Source organism: Thamnophis sirtalis, unplaced genomic scaffold, assembly GCF_051295495.1.
Source record: "Thamnophis sirtalis isolate CommonGarterSnake01/CBP01778 unplaced genomic scaffold, rThaSir2_p1.2 scaffold_6, whole genome shotgun sequence".
Lineage (NCBI taxonomy): Eukaryota > Metazoa > Chordata > Lepidosauria > Squamata > Natricidae > Thamnophis > Thamnophis sirtalis.
Window position 1 is genome coordinate 6,660,596 of NW_028261386.1, and position 23,785 is coordinate 6,684,380.

Genomic DNA, 23,785 nt, shown 5'->3' on the forward strand with positions numbered 1-23,785 from the left:
CACAAGTCTTAGAATTGCCAAGGTTGGAGACCCCTGATCTAGTTGGATAATGAAACCTGTACAAGAAAACAACCAAGTTCAGAGACCACCAAGGACCCCATAAGTTCAACGCTGAGCTACAAATATTTTATTTTATCAGAATCATTCTCCCCCCGCTATCTTAATCAATGGATCCCACACTTCCCAAGAGGTCTTCTCCAACTGGGGCAACTCCTTTTACCCCTTGCCAACGTCAAAGAACTTCAGATCTAAGGCCAAATCTCTTCCAGCTAAAAGAGCAAATGGTCAGCCAGAAACCACGTGCTCTGAATCAAGCTCTCTGGAAAAAGTCAACTGGACTGCAAGTTCTTCATTATTTGACTTTTCCACAAAATAGGGGGAAAAAACCCAACATTCAACTACTTTTTATAGATTTTTTGATGGTGCTTTGGCTACCTGTGTCAGTTTTTTAAGGCTACCAAAGCTTCATGTGTTAGGAAATATATAATTGGACTTCAGGCCCATAGGTCGTAATGGATAGGGACCCTCAGTTAAAATAAGATTTTTTTTTTTTTAAAGGAATATGATTACCTAACACCACCCACTTCTGAAATCAGGTTTCTTTGTTTCTACCAATTCAAAGTCAATTTGAGGTTGTGTCCATCCAATGTCACTTTGGTAGCAAAACCATTTCTAATATAGCAATAGCAGTTAGATTTATATACCGCTTCATGGGGCTTTCAGCCCTCTCTAAGCGGTTTACAGAGTCAGCATATCGCCCCCACAGTCTGGGTCCTCATTTTACCCACCTCGGAAGGATGGAAGGCTGAGTCAACCTTGAGCCGGTGAGATTAGAACCGCTGAACTGTAGATAACAATCAACTGAAGTGGCCTGCAGTACTGCACCCTAACCACTGCGCCACCTCGGCTCTTATAATGTGTTAAGCTAATGTTTCATGGCTCAGTAATTCTAGAGCCAAGGTGGCGCAGTGGTTAAATGCAGCACTGCAGGCTACTGCTAGATCAGCAGGTCAGCGGTTCAAATCTCACCGGCTCAGGGTTGACTCAGCCTTCCATCCTTCCGAGGTGGGTAAAATGAGGACCCAGATTGTTGGGGGCAATATGCTGACTCTCTGTAAACCGCTTAGAGAGGCCTGAAAGGCCTATGAAGCGGTATATAAGTCTACTGCTATTGCTATTGCTATAGATGGCTGTTAAGAAGAGTCCTCTGGAGAAAGGGGTGCTTGGGTTTCAGATATTTGTCCTCTGGCGTAAAAAGAGGCCAAGAAAAGGAAAGAGAGGCCTGCCATTATGGTGGGTGAACGAAAACCGGCAACTGACAAGGCAAAGTATGGCACAATGGACTGGGCCTAGATGAAGAATAGACTGGCTAGCAATGCTTGAGGCATCCAGCTTGACTTAGTTTCTTGACCTATGGTATTTGGAGGTTCTTGGTCTACAAGCGTTCATTACACTGGAACGACCAGTATTGGGGGAGGAAGGGCACCGCTATTCTTATCAGTAAAGTTCTGGGACTGACTTTAGCTACCCAGACTCCTAGAATTGTCAAGTTGGAACGGACCACAAGGACCATCTAAGTCCAACCCTCTGGCCTATAGGTACTGTATTTTTCCAAGTTTAAGACGCACCTTTTTCCCTCAAAAAAGAGGGTGAAAATCTGGGTGTCTTATACACTGAATACAGCATTTTTGGCCTCCTGAAACCCCTCCCCCTTAGCAAAAATGGCCGTACATAGAAGGCTTCCAGAGTGCTCCTGGGGGCTGGGGAGGGCAATAATGAGCGAAAAATGGGCCGTTTCTTGCTCATTTTTGCCCCCCCCCCGCCTCCAGGAGCACTCTACAAGCCTCCTAAAGGCTATGCATGCCCCCCCCCTTTTTTTGACAAAAAACAGGCCCATTTTCACGAAAAACAGGTAGTTTTTCGGGAGGTCTGCAGGGTACAAAAACTTTTTTTAAATTTCCCTCTTCAAAATCTTCATGCGTCTTATACTCTGAAAAATATGGTAATCTTCGACTTACATTCATTTAGTGACTGTTTGAAGTTACAGCAGCACTGATAAAAGCGGCTTATGGCCAGTCCTTCCACCTACAACCACTGCAGCATTGCTCATGGTCAAAATTCACAATATGTGAATATGACATATGATATCATATGATATATATGACTGTAAAATAATTCCAAGGATGAAAACATCCAAATCCATTCCAAGATCAAACCACCCCCAGTCCCCAGAACCGCTCTGACATTAGGCTGTTTCTAGTGACTACTGATACATTTTCTTATTAATCCTCCAGTGGGACTCAAACTCTCACATCCACCCTGATTTTACCAAGACCACCATGTGGCATTCAGTCTGAAAGAAGCCCAAATCACTCACCTTAGAAAATGGCCCTGCAAACCTCCACAAACCGTTAAATCCAAAACCTGCAAATGAACAGCAGCAGCGACGACAAAGAGAGAGTGGTTTTATTAGGAAAATGATGAGACTGACTGCTAAATAATCCGCAAGCATTCCTTCTTATTCTTTGGTTGAAGCCTGGTCTACACATCCTGATTCATCACTTTGATGCCTGCACCACCCCATGAACCCATCAAGGAACTCACCAGTAGTGGGTTCCGGATCCCGTTGCAACTAGTACGGTGCAACGGGGCCCGGCGTCCACCACATGAATGCGTGCTCATGCGTCCTTACCTCTTGCGACACCTCCACGATGCTCCAGCTGCTCGGCAGAGCATCACACAGGCGCTGTGCGCTCCGTGCGTGGAAGAGCCGAAGAGATCAAATACAGGTAAGGAGCTCGGGCGGGCGGGCGGGCCATCCGGAGCACCGTACCAGAATGGTACCCAGTGCTCCGGGCAGGCACCGGTACACCGGTACCGGGGCGTACTGCCTGCAACCAACCACTGGAACTCACCCTTAAGGCCATAAGCACAATTGGCCTATCACCTCAGATCCCAGAACTCCATTCTATATCTGGAGGCTAGTCAACGGGTACAGATAATTCAGTGTATAGCGGACAAGGGAGATTCAATTCACACTGCTAACCCAGGTTGAGCGTGCAAAATGTAACATGCTTTTTAGCCACTGAAATAATGTGGTTTAACATTTTTAATGGTTCAGCTCTCTGTCCATTTATCATCAAAATCATAACTATTACTCCAACAATGTCTCAACCCCAGACATTTCCGATACGTATGCAATAAAATACAACACAGTAGTCTCATGCCTATGGCAGGAGCCATAAAACTAGAAAAATGCAATTGTTAAGGCATAAAGCCTATTTTAAATTAGCCCTGTATTTGCTTTCTGGCAGCCATTAAAATGGGAGGGAAGGAACAACTTGAAAGAAAGTGAAGGGAATTGAGACGGTGTGTGTGGGTGAGAGAGAGAGAAATTCTTTTGAAATTCTCACTGAAGGGAAATCGTTTTACTTTGTAGGTTAGTGGCATTGGTGTTGTTTTAAAACCCTCTGTTGCTTTTCTGTATTTTTTTTACCAACCTTTCTTATAAAAAAATCTGCATGAAGGACAGTCACCATGAGGGAGTAAGTACCCAAAGGGCATTATTTTTAAATGTCAAAATGTAATAGCAATAGCAGTAGACTTATATACCGCTTCATAGGCCTTTCAGGCCTCTCTAAGCGGTTTATAGAGTCAGCATATTGCCCCCAACAACAATCCAGGTCCTCATTTTACCCACCTCGGAAGGATGGAAGGCTGAGTCAACCCTGAGCCGGTGAGATTTGAACCGCTGACCTGCTGATCTAGCAGTAGCCTGCAGTGCTGCATTTAACCACTGCGCCACCTTGGCTCATGTAGCATTAGTACTCGCCCATTAGTTTTAAGATCAGGCAATCCCTTTGCATCCCTTTCAAATGAAATTATGTGTCCTTCTGCAAAAGAAGTCAGGAAATATTTGGTGCAGTATTCATTTAAGCCAAGGCACACAGAACTGGAATGGACCATACAGGCCATGGATTCCAATTCTCCGTGGAGGAATATAAAGCCTTTTCAAGAGGTGACTCTCGGGCCTTCAGTGAAAGGGAGCCCACAAGCTCCCAGGATCAGGTGTTTTCACTACTGTATCAAACTTCCTTCCCCCTCTCAAAAAGCAGAAGGGAGGGGGAAAATGTTAAAAAGTGCTGTTGGTCCAAATGGAGAATGAAAAAAAATCCATCTCTCAAACAGCCTTTTGGTACAAATCATTTTACTATACAGTTTTCTTTTGAAAGGTAGCCTAAGGTATTGATGAGAGAGGTTTTTATATCAGCTCAGCTGATAAAGGAGGAGAACCTGTGGCTTAGTGGCTAACACAACTGCCTAATATGTAATACAGAACAGGTTCAAATCCCAGTAAGGGTATGGCTATCTGATGAGAGCTAAATAGCTTGAAATAGATCTCTACTAGTCTCCCTTTATTTATCAGCACAAATGCAACACACACACACAACATATATACATATACACATACATACATATATACATACATACATACATACATTTAAATGTTTACATTTTCTTACATTTTTAAATTTCATTTATTAAGTTTATATGCCACCCACCTCATTGTTTTGAGTGACTCTGGGCCTCTAAATCACACATGCTATAAAGAACAAATATTGTGGGGAAAACCTAAAATAGTCTTATATAATCTATATCTGAACAGAAATCCCCCTCCCCCCTTCCAGTTCTTGAAAGAGTTGCAAGATACATACTCTGCAGATAAGACGTCTGGTACTGCGGTGGAGATTCTTCATGGTAAACCACACTCTGAACAATCCCATGAATGGGATTCAATAAATTTGGATCTTGGCATTGCGATAAGAGAGTATTAATCTTGAAGTCCAATAAATTGTGCCTAGATAGCAAAATATACGCAATGTGTGATCAGGTTATCTCCAAGTTTTTCCTGCAGCAAACAATTGGGTTTTCAAGGGTGTTTAATCCTTCAAGGTTTTTATGTCTATATAGAAATGAGTATTGACATAGAAATGGTTGTGAAAGTCAATTATTCTTGCCAGGGAATTTCATTTCCAGTGCTACTCCATCAAACCTTTTAAGCACCATACCAAAGTACTATCACCAAAATTGTACGGTGCAGGGATAGGTAGATAAACCCAAATAATTTGTGTTCATCTTGAAAACCAGCTCTATTTTTTTTAATCCAAGATCCCCACAATTATACTATAGTGTTCTTAGAAACTGCATGACAAAATTGGGTGGGATTTTGGAGCATCCCACAGATGTTGGGCTGGGGAATTCTGGGTGTTGAAGTCCACCCAAGGCTTAAAATGGCTAAAGTTGAGAAACACTGTTCTAAAGGCTGCTTCAGACATCACACAATTTAAACCTTGAGCAAGCTTGCAGGGACTTCTTTAATATTTGTGTCCCACCAAATATATACATCACGTTGTTTCTTTCTGCCTGCATGATTTCAAGTGAATTACTCTAGAGCACACAGGGAGATGTTCAAAAATCACACCTTGCATATTGTTTTTTTGGCAAGGCAATTACTTCCTTTGAAAAACTCAACACTTACACAACAGGAAAGACCTTTGGGAAAACCACACTGGCTTCTGCTAAATATTCATACAGGATTCGCTGGTCAAACTCATCTGCTGTGTATTTTACCAACGTTGCCTGTCCCAAGACAAAAGTGGGAGAGGGAAAGAGAAGGAAGAAGAAAAATCAGTTTGCAATTTCTAATCAGCTGTTAGATTAAATCAACTATAGTTGCAGACAGCACACGGTCAAAAGGGGCAAGGCTTTGATCATAGACACAGAATATAGAGCTGGAAGAGAATTTGGAGGTCTTCTAGGCTAGCCCCGTTTAAGGCAGGAGACATTATTCCATCCTGGGCAAATAGTTGTCCAGTCTATTTTTGAAAACCTCCAGTGATGGAGCACCTACAAGCGATCCCACTGATTGTTTTCACTGTCAAGAAATTTCTCCTTATTTCTAGATTGGACCTCTCTTTCACAAGCTTCCACCCATTACTTCTTGTCCTGCCCTTCTGGTGCTTTGGAGAATAGATCGATCCCCTCCTCTATGTGACAGCCCCTTAACTATTAGGAGACAGGCAATCATGTCCTCCAAATCCTCCTCTTCAAGAGGCCAGACATATCTAGTTCCCTCAACCATTCACCGTATGCTTTAGCCTCCAGACCCTTTTATCATCTCTGTTGGTCTTCTCTGCACGCTTTCTAGAGTAGGGGTGTCAAACTTGATTTCACTGAGGGAGGCATCAGAGTTGTTTGACCTCGGGTGTCTGGGGTGAGCGTGGCCAGGATGGACATCACTTGTGTTGGGGCATCTGTGGTGGCCAAGCACTCTGCCAGAGAGTTTGACATCCCTGTTCTAGAACAGTGTTTTTCAACCTTGGCAACTTGAAGATGTCCGGACTTCAACTCCCAGAATTCCCCAGCCAGCGAATGCTGGCTGGGGAATTCTGGGAGTTGAAGTCCGGACATCTTCAAGTTGCCAAGGTTGAAAAACACTGTTCTAGAGCATCTTTTTTGTATTGAATATGTATGCCATCCTGACATGCTTTGATCCTCAGCCTCTCGTTTTGTGATCAAGAAATGCTTGATCAGGATTTGTGTACTTTCCTTTTCACAAGTCCCCAAATTAAGGACTTTCTGGAACAGGTCTTCTTAGGAAAGGGACCCCCTATCATTGCAGTTGTTATTTTTCAGTGTTTCCAGGAGGGATCGTCACATGACCTGGATTGTATACTTACAAGGACAGTCAGCAGCAGAGCTTGGATTTTGGGATCAGTGAGGACTTCCTCATCTAGGAGGACGTTAGACTCGGACACAGATACTTTACGGAGATGGGGATGCTGTTGGGGTGATATCCTTTGTGTTTCTGCAGGAAGGAACCCAGGGGTTATAACCAGAATAGACAACAGCTCTTGCGTCCTAGGTAAGAGGCTGCCTCAATCGCTATGAGACACACTGAAGTTTTGAATGAAAAAGCTGGGAAGACCAGTGAGGATTCAGGTCCAATCTTATCTCAACCATGGAACATCTCTGTAGCTCAGTCACTGCCGTAACTAGACTGGCAAAAGGGCCATTTGTCTGCAAGGGTCTTTCACACAGTTTTACTTATTTGTTAAATTTATTTGTCACCTCTCTTGCCATGGAGCTTCTCTAGGCCAGTGTTTCTCAACCTTGGCAACTTGAAGATGTCTGGACTTCAACTCCCAGAATTCCCCAGCCAGCATTCGCTGGCTGGGGAATTCTGAGAGTTGAAGTCCAGACATCTTCAAGTAGCCAAGGTTGAGAAACACTGCTCTAGGCAGCTCACCACAAAAAGGAAGAAATATGCGAACAGGAGTCAGACAACAGAACAATAAAACAAACAATGACAACATCTCATAACATGCCATTGTTTTTATTCTCATTTAAGCATTTCGATTAGTGAGGTGTATTTTATACTTCTGTAAGGTCTCCGGTGTTAGGCATAAGCCAACAAACAATTTCTACTCCACTGTTTCTCTCTCATGAAACAGGAGGAAGAAATTCTCCAGTGTACTCTTAAAATCTTTTCCGAGGGTGCTACACAGGGCAAGAATGGCGTGTGAAGTCTGCTGCACGAATTAATTCCAACCCTGGGAGACTTTGTTATACTGTATGGTGGATTTGATTGCATTGGCAGATTTAATTGTATTCTAGCATACCACAGCAAAATAAATAATTGTATAAGGCATTTGATTAAATATGCACAGCAATTAGCTCGAAAGGTGTTGTACTTGAAGTCTTACCCATTTCGTAATCATTTTCTGCCACTCTCCTCATTTTTGGAGGTGTAGTGATCCCGGATTCCACTTCTTGTCTCTTAGGGGCTTTTGTGTCCGACACTAAGTGGTCAAAACTTTTTCGCGTACCTATGAAAATGAAGCCAGTTAAACTTGCTTGCTCCTGTAAGCCACTCCCGTGCAGTCCTTGGTGTTATATGAGCTCGTGACCTGTCAAAACCGCGCTCGACTAAACCGCGCCCGATTAAACCATCAACAGGGCGACAACAGCCAGCGCGGAGAAAGAAGGGTGCTTTAAATAGCGCTTTGAAAGCAAGCCGATTCAACTTAAGATAAGGGTTAGGTTTAGGGTTAGGTTTAGGTTAAGGGTTAGGGTTAGGTTAAGGGTTAGGATTAGGGTTAGGATTAGGTTAAGGGTTAGGTTAAGGGTTAGGTTTAGGATTAGGTTTAGGTTTAGGTGTTAATTTTAGGTTTAGGGTTTACAGCGTGCTTCTGTCTCCGCGCTGTTGTTGCCCTGTTGATGACATCAGCGACGCGGTTTAGTCGCGCACGGTTTTGTGGTGGAACCATATGAGCTTGGTTGTGTGCTTGAGGATGTTTCATTAGCCAACTATGTACGTAACACCACCAATGGACACCAAGCACAGGGAGGACTAAGGACGCCACAGTTCAACCCTGAGCTACATATATTCTCTTCTATTGGAATCCACTTTGCAACCTGGATAAAAAGAGATTGCAAATAACAGTTTGCGGTTCAAAGAATACTAGCAAGAAATTAACCAGGGTTTCTTTTTTTGAGTGACAGCAGCATCCAGGGGCTGCGGAGTGGCAGCCTGGTGGAACTGAAGGTGTAATGCAAGGAATATGAGCTAACATGAGTCTAGATTCCATCAACATTCCACCCCCTCTATTTAATACAGGTAGTCCTCGACTTACAACCGTTCGTTTAACAACGGTTCAATGTTACAATGGCTTTGGAAAAAGTGATCTAATGAACTGAACTTGCACTTATGATGGTCGCACCGCACCCACAATCACGCAATCGCAACGTGGGGTGCTTGGTAACTGGCTTGCATTTCTGACCGGTTGCAGTGCCCAGCGGTCAAGTGATTGTGATTTGTGGCCTTTTTTTGCCGATTTCCGGCAAAAAAAAAAAAAAAAAAAAAAAAAGCCCTTTGGGGAAGCTGGATTTGTTAACGATCATGTGATGCACACATCTGCGGTGATTCACTGCCGTAAAAACTGTCGTAAAATCGGGTCCAACTCGATTTACGACCGCAACAACTTACGACGGGAATTCCGGTCCCAATTGTGGTCGTAAGTCGAGGAATACCTGTACAGAAAACAAAAGGTATATTTGATGAGAACGTCTAAAGCAAGTTTGCCAAGTAGGCCTTTGTCTGTTTTGGTCTTGTTATTGCCTGGCCCAAATCTTTGTGGTTAAAAGAAGAAGATTGACACAGCCAACCAACCTAGCAGCTTTTTAGTGTTTGCTTGAGAAGGCTGTCCCATGTCCAGGCTCATGGATTTCCTTGTGCGGGGGCTGATCTGCCCAACGGTTGGGTAATTAGCAGCGAGATGTCTGTCGGAGTTCTTGGGAGAAGACCAGGGCTGGTTTTCTCTTAGTGTCCTAAAAAGGAAAAAGAAAACCAGTCATTTCAAAAACAAACCATCTCCCCACAGCCGGACATTAGTCAGACCACGTGAGCTTCCTTCCTTTTACCAAGTCAACTGGGCACCCGTGCATTACCTTACATCTAGGGCAGGGGTGTCAAACTCGATTTCATTAAGAGCTGCGTCAGGGTTGTGACCTTGGGGGGATGGGATGGGTGTGGCCAGGGTGGGCGTGGCCAGCTCGATGTCACTCCTGTCGGGGGCTCCTGTGGTGGCCAAAGGGTGTGGCCCTCCTGAGCTCCGTTTTCACTGGCAGAGGGTTGCAGGAGGTCGTGGCAGCCGAAAACGGAGCTCGGGAGCCTGTTTCTGCTGGCAGAAGCCCCGCGGGCAGGTCCTTTGCTATTTCCAGGCTGGTCCCATGGGCCAGATCTAAGTACCCTGCGGGCCGGATCCGGCCTCCGGGCCTTGTGTTAGAAACCCCTGATCTAGTGCTTTGGCTCTCTCATGCTTTGGCACGAAGCTGGGAAGAGAGATGATTCAAGGCCACAATGGATCTGAGCGTTTTCCCAAGATGTAACTGGAATGAATACATTGATGCTGTGGATTTAATGATGCCATCACACAAGTGATGCTAATGATGGTTTTCATGGTTTGTTCAATGATATCATGACACATGGTCCCATCGTTTACTCTCCTGCACCTCAGCAGATGGCCAGGTTCTACTGCTGCTTCTTTAGTGTCTGTTCTACTAGGCTCCCTCAGAAGGAGACATGTAATGATGCAGTTTACTTGGGGCCTAGCACAATGAATGAATGTCAGTGAATAAAGCATGTCTTGTTTTAAGGTAATCTGAAAGCAGTTTGTTGAAAATTTATTCAGTGAAACTATGGATTAATGCGATGTGTCATCAGGGGTGGTGGGATTCAGCTGGTTCGGGAGAACTGGTTGCTAATTTTGCATCTGGTTCGCTGAACCGGTAATTGCAAGGACTGGCTGGCCCCGCCCCACCCAACCCTCCCCTCCCAAGAGTCCCCATGTGGCCTATTTTGGATGCCAGGTGAGTGCAGGACCCGTGCGAAGGCTCCGGGAGGGTGAAAAACAGGCCTCCCGGAAGTCCAGAAATGGGTCTGTTTCTGGCCTCCAGAGCCCGGTGAAGGCAGTTTTTGCCCTCCCGGGGCCTCAAGAAAGCCTCTGGAGCCTGGGGAGGGTGAAAACATCTCCTCTCCCCCCCCCCCAATGGTGCAGGAGGCCAAGTAGGCTATGCCCACTATGGCCATGCCCACCCAGCAACCAGGCAGAGAACTGGTTGCTAAACTTTTTGAATCCCACCCCTGTGTGTCACGTTATGAATGGTTTGTTCAGGACAACCTTCAAGGAGGAGGAATTAAGAAAGATACAAAGCAACAAGGCTATGTCTGTCTGATTCTGGCTTGTTCAAACAAACAGCAACTTCTCACAATAGGTGTTTTACATATGAATCGTCAAACCACAAACCAGTCAACCTACATCTTACCAGTGTATGAATATCCCGGCTTTCTGATTTTGCGACTGGGGTTATATAATATGTAAACTGTAGAGTTCTTGGTGTTTGCTTGCAATGTTTTATTACTCAGCTAGATGGCATCAGCATCAGCAGCATAACTGATTATATTACCTAGGTTGGGTCATTGCAAGCAAAGAACCAAGCTCAGAGACCACAAGAAGCTCACAATTCAACCCCAAACTGTAGACACTCTCTTCTATTGAAACATGTAGAATAACTAGATTGAAGTAGAATAATTTATGGTTTAGCATATTAAGAGAAACCAACCAGATTACTGTGTGAACTAGGCTCTCGTCCATAATTTTTTTCAGCATAGCATGTCACGTAAATACAGCTGTTAGGTTATGTTAAAAATATTCTGTAAACTCAGCCCAGAAAACCGAATTCAGTTACCCTGGTTAAACTAACGAAGGTTTAGCATATTGTCTGAACACAGCCAGGATATGAATTTAGCTAGTGAAACATAATGTTTGAGCCTTCCAAGGTCAAGTTCTTGACAGCTCTTTCTTTCCCAGAATAACTTTAGTTGCAAGTAATTTTTGTCTTTTGCCTCCTACCCCCTTTTTTCCATGTCATAAATCATTTAGCTGCCTTCAGTAATTTGCAAAAACAAATAAATTATCTCCCAGCTGGAGAGTAACAAGTGGGTTGAAGTGTCTTTCCAAGTCCCTTCTTAAATGTCATTTTGCACCAAAGGACAGCATCAAGGGACGGAGGCCTGAGTTTCACACACAATTCTATTACCGTATTTTTCAGAGTATAAGACGCACCAGATTATAAGACGCACCGGAGTATAAGACGCACCAAGATTTTGGAGAGATAAATTTTTTAAAAAGTTTTTGCACTCTGCAGGCCTCCCAAACCCTCTGCACGCCTCATTTTTTTGTAAAAAACGGGGCATGCAGATAGTTTGAGAGGCCTGCAAAGTGCTCCTCGGGGCTTTTGGGGGGGGGCAAAAACAAGCAAAAAACAGCCCATTTTTCGGTCATTTCTGCCCTCCTCCACCCTCAGGAGCACTTTGCAGGCCTCCCAAATCCTCTATACATCCATTTTTATGAAGGGGTCGGGGTGAGGCCAAAAATGCTGTATTCAGTGGATAAGATGCACCCAGATTTTCACTCTCTTTTTTGGGGGGGGGGAAAGGTGCGTCTTATACTCCAAAAAATATGGTAGATAGAATATTACAGAACTGTCCATATCCTCTAATAAACTTTTCAAAATTTCACTGACCTACAACTGGCTTCATTGTGGTGTATGGGATATGTCTCCATAGGAACGTTTTCCATTGAAATATCCGTCAAGAGGAGTGATTTCCTATGCTTTAAGCTGCACCGGCTCCTAACTTCCTCGGACATAGTCAGCAGAGCTGAACAGACAAAAGGAAGCACAGAAATGTTCAAAGGATATTTGACATATTTCACATTCTTCTTCCAAACATTCGAGACAGCATTCTTCTTCCTAGTATTAGAAAACTCTCTACCAACTTACGGTATTAAATCAAGAACTCAGAATCCTGAGAAACTCGGTTCCGTTCATTTTCATTTAAAAAAGAAATAAAAATAAAATTTGAGGGAGCCACTGCACTGCCAATTCTCCACTGTGACAAAATTCTAAGTCCATGAGATCCTAAAGCATGACATGACTCTTGTTAAATCCTCAACGAAAGACACCCCCCCCAACCTTTTTATAAATGCCTTTATGTCTTGGCAAACCCTCCAAATGATTTTGGCAATCTGACTCTGGCTTCCCATGTGATAGCAGTTAGCAGTTAGACTTCTATACCGCTTCATAGGGCTTTCAGCCCTCTCTAAGCAGTTTACAGAGTCAGCATATTGCCCCCAACAACAATCCGGGTCCTCATTTTACCCACCTCGGAAGGATGGAGGGCTGAGTCAACCCTGAGCCGGTGAGATTTGAACAGTCGAACTGCAGAACTGCAGTCAGCTGAAGTAGCCTGCAGTGCTGCATTTAACCACTGCACCACCTCGGCTCTCATTGATGACAATGCCTACATATGCAACCTCCAAAGAATATTGAAATCTCACAAGATTTAGATATTTCACAATGTTTCAGTCTGCATCTTTATATTATTATTTTAACGGAGGGGTGCAAAAACTGTTTAAGGCTCACTGGGTGTTGTGATGATGATTCTTGTCTTAAAGAAAAGGCTTGCAGACTTAAATGGGAATGAGGATAGCCTTGACTTAACGGCAAAACTGAGCCTCAAAATTTCTGTTGCTAAGCGAGACAGTTGTTAAGTGAATTTTGCCCTACTTTACGATCTTTCTTGGCACAGTTATTAAGTGAATTACTGCAGTTGTGAAGCTAGTAACAGCTATTAAATGAATCTGGGCTTCCTCACTGATTTTACTAGTCTCCAAGTTATAATAGCTAGGAATGGGGAGATCGAGTAAGGGTTGAGGTCGATAGCCTTTCCATCTTAAAGGTAAAGGTTCCCCTTGCACATATGTGCTAGTCGTTCCTGACTCTAGGGGCCAATGTTCATCTCCGTTTCAAAGCCGAAGAGCCAGTGCTGTCAAAATATGCCTCGGTGGTCATGTGGCTGGCATGACTCCGCGCCAAAGGTGCACGGAACGCTGTTACCTTCCCACCAAAGGTGGTTCCTATTTTTTCTACTTGCATTTTTCACATGCTTTCAAACTCCTAGGTTGGCAGAAGCTGGGACAAGTAATGGGAGCTCACTCCATTATGCGGCGCTAGGGATTCGAACCGCTGAACTGCCAACCTTTCTGATCGACAAGCTCAGCTCTTAGCCACTGAGCCACCACGTCCCCTTTCCATCTTAGGCAGTGTTATTGCTATTATACGTAGACTGGCTCCCTCCTTTTGGCAGCTCACATTTTGTTATGAATTGAGAGGAATACTTTCACGCTGTGTTATTACCCAGTTTGGGTTGGACTGGATTGGATACAAACTTCATAGATTTGGGGTTTTTACCTGCAAGGTAAGCCACACTCTGGGTATTCACCTCAAACTTATCACAGTTCCTATGTTTGTTAACCAGAGCGAGGAGTGTGTGCAGAATCCTTACTGTTCTTGCTACTATGGTTGGCGATGGGTGCCGGTAACCTAGTGAAATAAACAGTGCGTTAAAGGACCAGGTATCTGGAAACAAAGAAAAACATCAATTGAAAAGTGGGGAAATGTCTTAAAGAGGCAGTGCATAAACTTAAACGGGCACTCAGAAAGTGGGATGGGAGTTGAAACCTATTCAAAAACCCTTTGAGAGCTGCATGCAATGTAATTTCATTTTAATGTATGCCGATTGGTGTACAATTAAGGTGACAATAACATATTCTATTCTATTCTATCCTGTGAAAACCAGACTTCAGTAACCTGAATGACACATTGCTGATTCTCATAACCAAAAAGAAATAAGCATTGATTGTGCAACCTTAGCAATACTAACCACTAATTTTTAGTGGTTTCCAAAGTTATTGTGAGTCTCCGGAAAAGCAGCAAGCATGTACTTACTGCAAGTAATCAAGCTTTAGAATCTGGGATTCTGGAGGAAAAAAGTGGGAGAATTGGGTGGCATATACATTTAATAAATAAATAAAATGCAATGCATTTTTGAGGCTTTTGCACAAAAGGAAGAAATGTTGTTGACCCAAATTTAAAATCCTAAATTGGAATGAAGGGATCCTGAAAGGAATTGTGTTGTTGCTCGTTGGGGGTGGAGGGGTTTGTCACGCCAATCCCAAAAGAATGTTAGGCTCGATTTACACAGAAAGGTAATGATAGAACAAACACTACAGGATGGGGAAACCAGAATGATTTCTAAACATAATTCCTCCTTGAATGCAGAAAACTAGCAGTTCAGGAGGGGAAATTCCACTCTGGCCAGCATCTTGTGATGTTACTTCTTTACTTACGCTTACATTATCTTTTTCCCCCACTAATTTGTTTTTCTATATATAATGTGAAAGAGTGAGGACCAGATTTGATATACTGTTTAAGTAAGGCATCAGGCTAGAAATTGGGAGATTGTGAGTTCTAGTCCCGCTTTAAGAACAAAGCCTGCGGGGTGATCTTGGCCAGTCACTCTCTCTCGGCCCTAGGAAAGAAGCAATGGCCAACCACTTCTGAAAAATCTTGCCAAGAACACTGCAAGGGCTTGATAAGGCAGCCTTTGAGAATTGGGCACGAATGAATGGAAGAAAAAACAACAACAACCTGAAAGAGGACAATCTATTTGACCATCTTGAATTCTAAAGCAAGGCACAAGGAGAAGAAAAGTGGGCAACCACTTTGGCCTCTAACACATAGCAACAATTTCCCCTTTGTCATCCAGAAACAACTCTTGAACAATAAACAGATCTCCCCTTTTCACAAATGACCCAAGTCTCAAACCAGGGCTTTCTTCGTCTGTGAAAACTGTGTCTTTTCCTGAAGTGCATCTCAGTTTCTATCACAAAAGTTCCTTTCAGCCTATTAATTCTAGCTATTTCCCCCCCCCCCCTCTTTCCCTCTCCAGTCCCTCTCTCTTCAGTATCTTCTGCTCTCCTTCGAGGAACTCTAAAGTGCTATAGGACAGGGCTCTCCAACCTTGGCAACTTTAAGGCTTGTGGATTTCAACTCCCAGAATCCCTCGGTCAGCAAAGCTGAGGAGTTGAGGTCCACAAGTCTTAAAGTTGCCAAGGTTGGAGATCCCTCCCCTAGGATCCCTTTCTGATGCAAATCATAGGCACAGTATACAGAATTCCTACCACAAACAATACTTTGGTGTCTTGGGCCTGACAGCAAGAAAATCAAGCCACCGTGCATTGCCTTCCTACCTTTTAGCAGATGTCCCACAAGTGCAAAATTGAAGTTGGAGTTGAAATTGAGTCCCACAAAGTGGTCCATCTGCTTACAGTGCCACTCTAGAGGCCTCCTGATCTCCATGAAGACTTCCTCGGGGCTCTGTCCGGGAAGAGGCCAACGTACAGGCATCAGACAATTCAGTCAGAAAAAGACCCACGCTTAACTCTCAATTCATTCCAGGTAGACACATTCAACCATCTACTCATAAGAAGAAAATATGCATAGCTCAGGTCTGAACTGTGGAGATCTTGGTGTTGCCTCCAGAAGTTCGCAAATGCTCCAACACTGGAAGTTTTCAAGATGTTGGATAACTATTTGTCTGAAATGGTATAGGGCCGGGATGGCGAACCTATGGCACGCATGCCACAGGTAGCACGCAGAACCATTTGTCAGGGCAGGCGAGGCGTTGCCCTGTCAGCTGGCCAGCATGCAAGTCACTTCCGGTTTGCTCGTAGGGTCGTTTTTTGCCCTTTGGAGGTTTCAGGGAAGCCTCCTGAAGGTCCCTGAAGCCTCTGGAAGGCCTCTGGGAGTCGGGGGAGGCTGTTTTCGCCCTCCCCAGACTCCTATAAAGTCTCTGGAGCCTGGGGAGGGCGAAAAAACCATGGAGAAATGGGAGAGCGTCTCTCAAGCGTGCATGCACACTGGGTGTGTGTGTGTCGCACATTGCATTATGGGTGTGGCACGCCCGCGCCCCCCCTGCGCTCCCCCCCTTATGGCCCACAAGCCAAAAACTGTTCACCATGGCTGATATAGGGTTTCCTGTCTAGGCAGGGGATTGGACTAGAAGACCTCCAAGGTCCCTTCCAACTCTGTTATTCTATTCTATTCTCTGAGGTTGGTTGTTTGCTTGCAGACATTTCATTACCCAACTAAGTAACATCATCAGCCGGCACCAAGCACAGAGGGGATCAAGGATTCCACAGTTCAGCCCTGAGCTACTTACATATTCTCTTCTTTGAAACCCACTCTGTATCCGGGATAAACAAGGGTTGCAAATAATAGTTTGTGGTTCGAAGAACACTGGCAAGAAATTAAGTAGGGTTTCCTTTTTCAGAATACAAATGACCAGCTGTCTGCAAGGAATATAAACCCTTCCATTCCCCACCATCCCGTCAGAGCTGAAGAAGCTTCTTGGAGGAGAAGCAAAACATCTTCAAAGAAAAACAAGAAAGTCCCGGTTGCCTCTTGAAAAAGCCCTTTGGGATAAACTGTGGCTTGTTGAACAAGACACGTTAGCCTTGGCAGTACATAAAAAGTGAGCTAAGGTGATTGGAATTACATCTCACAAGAAATCAAAAGCAAATAAAGAGCACAAGAAGCAGTCTAAAAATAACCTCTGGGGGAAAAAAAGCAGCATAAGGTGGGTGCGTCCAAGATCTATTTGTCTTTGCTTTCGTCTTCCGTGTTCTATTTTAGTCTGCAGCCCTACTGGTCAATTTTAGTATGCATCACCTAATCTTACACCAGCGCTTGTAATACTGCTGGGATATTAAAAATAACCCTGGGCGCCATAAAATAAAATTCTCATTTCTTAAAACTCAAGAAATGTCAAACAACATTACGTTCTCAAAACTCAAGTTACTTTTCAACAAGGAAGCAGCTCACGTTTTTCCCCCAAAACCGATTCACCCGTGGTGAAAAGATGACGCATATTACAGCGCTAAGAGAACATTCATGCTTTCTTTTGTTCTGGCGTGTTCTGGGAAATGGTTTGCTTACTTTATCATTAAATACCCGGAGGTTGTCCAGAGTGTGTAGGTTCTGCTCAAGTAAAGCCGTGCCTGCGGAATACAGATTGACCTCGTCCAGCTGTAGAACTGCCATGGCCACCCAAAAGAGTACCTTGTGCATAGGGGAATCCTAAACAGAAACAGAGGAATAAAATGACAGAACTGGAGCGGTTCGTTTTGATAGACAGGGATATTTGTAACTTAGGGTTGAACGGTGGTGCTCTCTGGGCTTGCTGGTTTTCTTGCAGACGTTTCATTACCACACTAAGTAACATCATTAGTGACGTGGCAATGAAATGTCTGCAAGAAAACCACCAAGCTCAGAGAACACCAAGGACCCTACAGCACATTTGTTCTGCTGGGAAAGAACCAAGAGACACATCTTTCTCGTGTCAACAAAACTGGATGCATCTGGCATCCACGCAATCTCTAGACTCCAAGGTACCTGTAACTGCAACCATGGGTACAAAACACGGATCCATGGACTCTTGGCCCAGTCTGGATGAGATGGTCGTAAGTTGGCTTGACAGTTTCATTCTATAGGGACTTCAGCTAATGACTGGTAGCTGCTGCTATCATTGGCTCATTCTTTGGGTTGGTTTTTCCATCATCAGCCTTCCAGAATTGTACCCACAGCCAAAGTGAACTGTTGAGGTTGAGGCCATGCTAACAACTTACAGCCATACATGAAGGGAAAGACTGTACCACAGGTTCTCTGAAAACAACAACTTTGGGCAGATGGAGTGGGAATATATGAGCAGGCTGCCCCTTCATATTGCCCATGGGGCTGCGTCAAGCATATTTATTTTAGGAAAACTGACATGGCTGTCCAACTCACTCACAGAGACTCCAGGAGTCTTACAGAAATAAAACCTGAAATACAAAATCCAACAAACCTCTACCTCCATGTGACAACAAATCTAATCAATCACTCTACATGGGGCTGCCCTTGAAGAGCATCCGGCGACTTCAGCTAGTCCAGAATGCGGCTGCGCGAGCGATTGTGGGTGCACCTCGGTTCACCCACATAACACCTATCCTCCGCGAGCTGCGCTGGCTACCTGTCGATCTCCGAGTGCGCTTCAAGGTGCTACTTGCCACCCACAAAGCCCTTCATGGTAGTGGATCTGGATACTTGAGAGACCGCCTCCTGCCAATTACCTCCTCGCGACCAATTAGATCACATAGATTAGGCCTCCTCCGGATTCCATCTGCCAGTCAGTGTCGACTGGCAACCACGCGGAGGAGAGCCTTCTCGGTAGTAGCTCCGACCCTTTGGAACGATCTCCCCGTGGAGATTCGTACCCTCACCACCTTCCAGACCTTCCGCGGAGCCCTTAAAATCTGGCTATCCCGTCAGGCCTGGGGCTAAAGATTGTAATCCATCGCCACCCGAATGGTATGAATGTTGTGTTCTTTTTAATTATGTATTGTGCTTATGTGTCATTGTTTGTATCCCCTTTCCCTATGAGTTGTAAGCCGCCCTGAGTCCCCCCAGGGAAAAGGGCGGCCTATAAATAAACTTTTCCAATTCCAATTCCAATTCCACTTGATGGGCTCCATATCACCCTGGGATCCCCAAGTCTGCTGACAGAATCAGGTCTTGAGGCCCTTTGAAAGAACATCCAAGTCGGGCCCATCTTATCTTCATGGGGATAAGGTTCCAAGAGTATCAAGGGAGGGAGCCACCACCAAGAAGGCCCTTCTTCTTGGTGTCATTAGATGGGGACTACTTAAGAGAGGAATCAGTCTACACCAGCTGTGGGTTCCTACTGGTTTGGCCCAGTTCGGCCGAACCGGCCGTGGTTTGGCGGCCTGAGTCACTGGAACCTGGAGCCACCCAGGCCTGCCACACCCCCGAATTGGTTCTCCGGGTGCCATTGTAGGCACGGCCATCTTGTTTTTTGCTTCTGGGTATGCACAGAGCAATTTCTATTGCACTGTGGATACGCATGAAGTGCGCACGTATGGCGCAGCCACGAGCAAACCAGCAGAGCTGGCTGCCAGAACCCACCCCTGGTCTACATCCTGCCTCCTGCACTTGTGGGTAGGGTAGATGTAACTGCAAGAGTTACCGTACATGTGCAACCTTTTATTAGAAAATAAAACATCTTTGAGATAAACCTCCCTTCTTCCCCTCCCATTTCTTTTTCTAAATGTGGCCAAATCAATCGCGTGTCAATGAAGGCAGAGCACTCCTGACTCTAAATAGAACTGGAAACTGTGGTTTCGACCGAATGGCTGAGAACCAAAAAGTGATGAAGAGACTGAAAGGAAGGAGGGGGGAACAGACACACAAAGTGATACCTCCAATCCTTCAGGATCTCTAAAGGTAAAGGTTCCCCTCGACATATGTGGTAGTCATTCTTGACTCTAAGGGGTGGTGCTCATCTCCATTTCAAAGCCAAAGAGCCAGCGCAGTCTGAAGACGTCTCCGTGGTCATGTGGTTGGCATGACTAAAAGCCGAAGGCGCACGGAATGCTGTTACCTTCCCACCAAAGGTGGTTCCTATTTTTCTATTTGCATTTGTACATGCTTTTGAACTGCTAGGTTGGCAGAAGCTGGGACAAGGAACGGGAGCTCACTCCATTAGGCGGCGCTAGGGATTCAAATTGCCGAAGTGCCGACCTTTCTGATCGACAAGCTCAACGTCTTAGCCACTGAACCACCGTGTCCCTTATCAGGATCTCTAGTAATCTAATAAATCATTGGCAAGATTTTCAAGATTTGCTAACGAGCAATTAAGGAATAGGTTAAAAATACAACTTCCAAACATCCCCCCCCCCCCCCGGATCATTCTAACCTTTATCCTGAGCAATGGAGTTACCCTTTTTTTCTGCCCACGGGGCCACAGAGAACGAGATGCTGGGGGCCCTACCAGTTTACCTTATTGAGGAGTGGCTGGAGCTTAGTCAGGGCTATGACGGTGGCCTCTATCAGAACTTGGCTATTGTAGTTGTCTGGCCCTTTCAAGCAGCTCTCCAGACCCTGTAATTGGTTTAAAAAAAAATCTAAGTAATATTAGCTTGTTTACACTGATATTTAATCCCTGCAGATGTGGGTTCTCCTTTCACATTATGGTGTTATTTCCTTGTGCCTCAGTCAATCCAGAGTGCTTTTGTTCTGCCTTGCTTTTCCTGGAACTGGGCCATTAAGACTATGGTTTCGTTTCGCCTTCTGCGTTCTCTAGTCTGTGCTTTTACCTCCTTCTGTGCGGATTGAAAACAAAATTTACTTGCACTTCACTTCTGCCTTGATTCTTCTCCATGACACATTTCATCCTAGTTAACCAAAAGCTCCAATCCCACGATGAGAAAGCTTCATCCTCTTTTTTAGTTTATCTGTTCTACCAGTACGTTCCTGGCTGGCACATTTCCACTTGTATACAGCTGTAGCATTAGCTCATTGCAGGGGTGAAATCCATCTACGTTTGCTACCGGTTCGCAAATGTGAGCACACAGGCGCCACCTCTGCACATGCACAGGACATTCCGTGCAAGCGCAGGATGTTTCACGCAAGCGCAGGACCTTCTGTGCATGCACAGAGTGTCAAAAATGGACATGCTGACGTCCAGGTAAGTGGGCAGAGTTTGCTAGCGAGCGCGCCTGCAAAAGTAAGTAGAACCTTATGAGGGAGGGAATCCGCTGTGCCACACAATTTAGATTAGCCAGAAAGCAGGAAATCCTGCCTTCTAGCTAATATAAATCGTGCATCACAGCTGATCGTTGGAAATACCAGTTCACCCGAACTGATAGCATTTTTTTTACTACCGGTTCGGGCGAACCGATCCGAACCGGTAGCATTTCACCCTGGCTCAGGGAATGAAAAAGCATTATGAGTGGAAACACAATTGGGGAAAAAAAACAATCTCTTTCTCTCTCTCTGCATAAAATGAGGGAAAGATTTCATATTTTAGTATCTAGTGATCTCTGTGTGTGCGCACATGCATATATGAAAGGAGATTTAGTACATGGTATCAAAGATGACCAGCACTGGATATTTATTAAAAGCTCATCAGGTTTTACTTCCAACTGTGACTTGATCTGATTACACAAATTGAATTTGTAGGCCCCAGTTTCATGTGATGCTATACAGATAGTCCTCAATGTACGACCATAATTCAAACAAAAATTCCAAATTTTTGTTGCTCAGTGAGACATTTGTTAAGTGAGTTTTGCCCCATTTTATGACCTGCCATCATTGTTAAGTGAATCACTGCAGTTGTTAAGTTAATAACCCAGTTGTTAAGTGAATCCATTGACTTTGCTTGTCAGAAGGTCACAAAAGGTGATCGCGTGACCCTGGGAGACTGCAACCGTCATAAACACGAGCCAGTTGCCAAGCATCTGAATTTTGATCACATGACCACTGGGGCGCTGAATGGCTGTAAGTATGAAAAAGGGTCCAGTTTTTTTCAGTGTTGTCGTAACTTCGAACAGTCATTAAATGAACTGTCGTGAGCTGAGGATTACCTGTACAAGAGGCAGCCTCAATGATCTGAGGAAAAGGCAGAGCTGAAGGAGACCAGCCTTCTCTATTATAGACCTGCTAATTCCTTACCTTTCTCACTGGCCCTTTATTATTTGAGTAGCCAAACGCTTGGGCATGTCGTGAGAATGGCCGATGGTCAGATTCCGAAAGATCTCCTGTATGGAGAATTGGTGCAGGGAAAGCATCCCAGATGGGAGACTACAGCTGCGATATAAGGATATCTGCAAGAGGGATCTAAAGGCCTTGGGAAAGGACATTATCAGCTGGGAAACCTTGACCTCTCATCGTTCAGCTTGGAGGCTAAAGGCGCAGCATGGCCTCCCTCAATTCGAAGAGACACTTGTTTGGCAGGCTGAGGCAAAGAGGCCATCCTGGAACCAGCAAAATCTGGGGGCTGGGCAGGGGACAGAATGTATCTGCCCTCAGTGTGGAAGGGATTGCCACTCTCAAATTGGCCTTTTTAAGCCACACCAGATGCTGCTTTTGGGCCTCTTTCCAGAGCACGATACCATAGTCTTTTGAGACTGAAGGATGCAATGTCCAGCCAAAGGCTAAAGTGACTGTGGGGGGCACTCCTTAAAACTGCCTGTTCCCAAAGTTTTGCTTTAGCTTCAAGCTGATGCATTTATCGTACTGCACTGATATTGCCTGGAGGACTGGAACTAGATTTCAAGGATAGGAGAACTTTTGGTCCAGTATAGCCTTGCATAATATAAAAACCAGGCTTTTTAATGGTGGTATGACATTTAATTTTCTACAAGACAACTCTCCTGTTTTGGACAATGCTTGATTGGGCCATGTGGGTGCTGGGCAGGGGGGCTTGAACTTTCACTTGGGTGGGGAAAACCTAGAAGCTTTCAGATTTGGGTTTTCCCAGATGTGCCAATATGACATTGCTAATAAAATGGAACTTTGAGGAAACTTGAGCCTCAGAGTCTTCTTTCGTTGGGGCTGTTACTTGAAACGCTGACATTAACTTGAATCCCCTTTAAAAAATTCTAGCAGATTCCCCAAACTGTGGGGTGCTGTCCAGGGTCCTGAGCCCCAGCATCTACCTGAACCCAGGTAGCATAAAGACTCAGGGAAGATGGAGGGGGAAAACATTGACAACAACCTATGGTAAAATTTCTCATTCTCCAGAGCATGAAGGGGGGAAAAAACCCACTTGTTCCACTCAGTGTTAGATTCAGTACAAATGGTTCTCAACTTAGAAGCATTTGGTTAGCGAGCATTCAAAGTTATAATGGCAGTGAAAAAAATGACTTACAATCAGTCCTTGCAGTTATGACTGTTACTGCATCTCCAATCATGTAATCAAAATCTGGGTGATTGGTAACTGGCACGTATTTACGATGGTTGCAGCATATCGAGGTCATGTGACTGCCATATGGGACCTTCCAATCCGGCTTTTGCCAAGCAAAGTCGATGGGGGGAGCTGGATTGACTTAACAACCACATGATTCACTTAGCAAATACAATGACCTGTTTAACCACAAACCCTCATAAAATTGGGCATGACTCACTTAACAACTATCTTGCGTAATACTGGAAATTCTGGCCCCGACTGCCTGTATGCAAATGCAGGAGGAAGAAAAGAAAGTAAGTTCCGGGAAGATAAAGCCGAAAGACACACCTTGCTCAGAATCCGGATGATTTGTTTTATCTGTCCATGTGACACCCGTTTGCTAATGCAACCGAAGACCACAAGGGCTCTGGGCTGGAGGGACGGATTATACTGGAATGCAAACCTGTCAAGGAAAAAAGGCCGTTAATTAAAGCCTGCCAGAATAAGAACACCAACGAAAGTGCCTCAAACAGA

General features: G+C 44.7%; 1 protein-coding gene across 4 annotated transcripts in view; it reads right to left on the bottom strand.

The window, feature by feature from the left end:
- NF1 (neurofibromin 1) overlaps nucleotides 1-23,785 on the bottom strand; it is a 270,036-nt gene that overhangs the window by 11,162 nt on the left and 235,089 nt on the right. For 3 of the 4 annotated variants that reach the window (XM_087717167.1, XM_087717166.1, XM_087717165.1), the window contains 12 exons: nucleotides 23,600-23,714; nucleotides 20,362-20,463; nucleotides 17,464-17,604; nucleotides 15,717-15,843; nucleotides 13,876-14,007; nucleotides 12,148-12,283; nucleotides 9,233-9,390; nucleotides 7,767-7,889; nucleotides 6,741-6,868; nucleotides 5,540-5,640; nucleotides 4,716-4,858; nucleotides 2,378-2,424 (listed from right to left, as the gene is read on the bottom strand). In XM_087717167.1, coding sequence (XP_087573293.1) covers nucleotides 2,378-2,424; nucleotides 4,716-4,858; nucleotides 5,540-5,640; nucleotides 6,741-6,868; nucleotides 7,767-7,889; nucleotides 9,233-9,390; nucleotides 12,148-12,283; nucleotides 13,876-14,007; nucleotides 15,717-15,843; nucleotides 17,464-17,604; nucleotides 20,362-20,463; nucleotides 23,600-23,714 — 1,453 coding nt within the window. Of the gene's footprint in view, nucleotides 1-2,377; nucleotides 2,425-4,715; nucleotides 4,859-5,539; nucleotides 5,641-6,740; nucleotides 6,869-7,766; nucleotides 7,890-8,918; nucleotides 9,094-9,232; nucleotides 9,391-12,147; nucleotides 12,284-13,875; nucleotides 14,008-15,716; nucleotides 15,844-17,463; nucleotides 17,605-20,361; nucleotides 20,464-23,599; nucleotides 23,715-23,785 lie in introns of those variants that run through there. The other variant, XM_087717168.1, reaches the window with a different exon arrangement.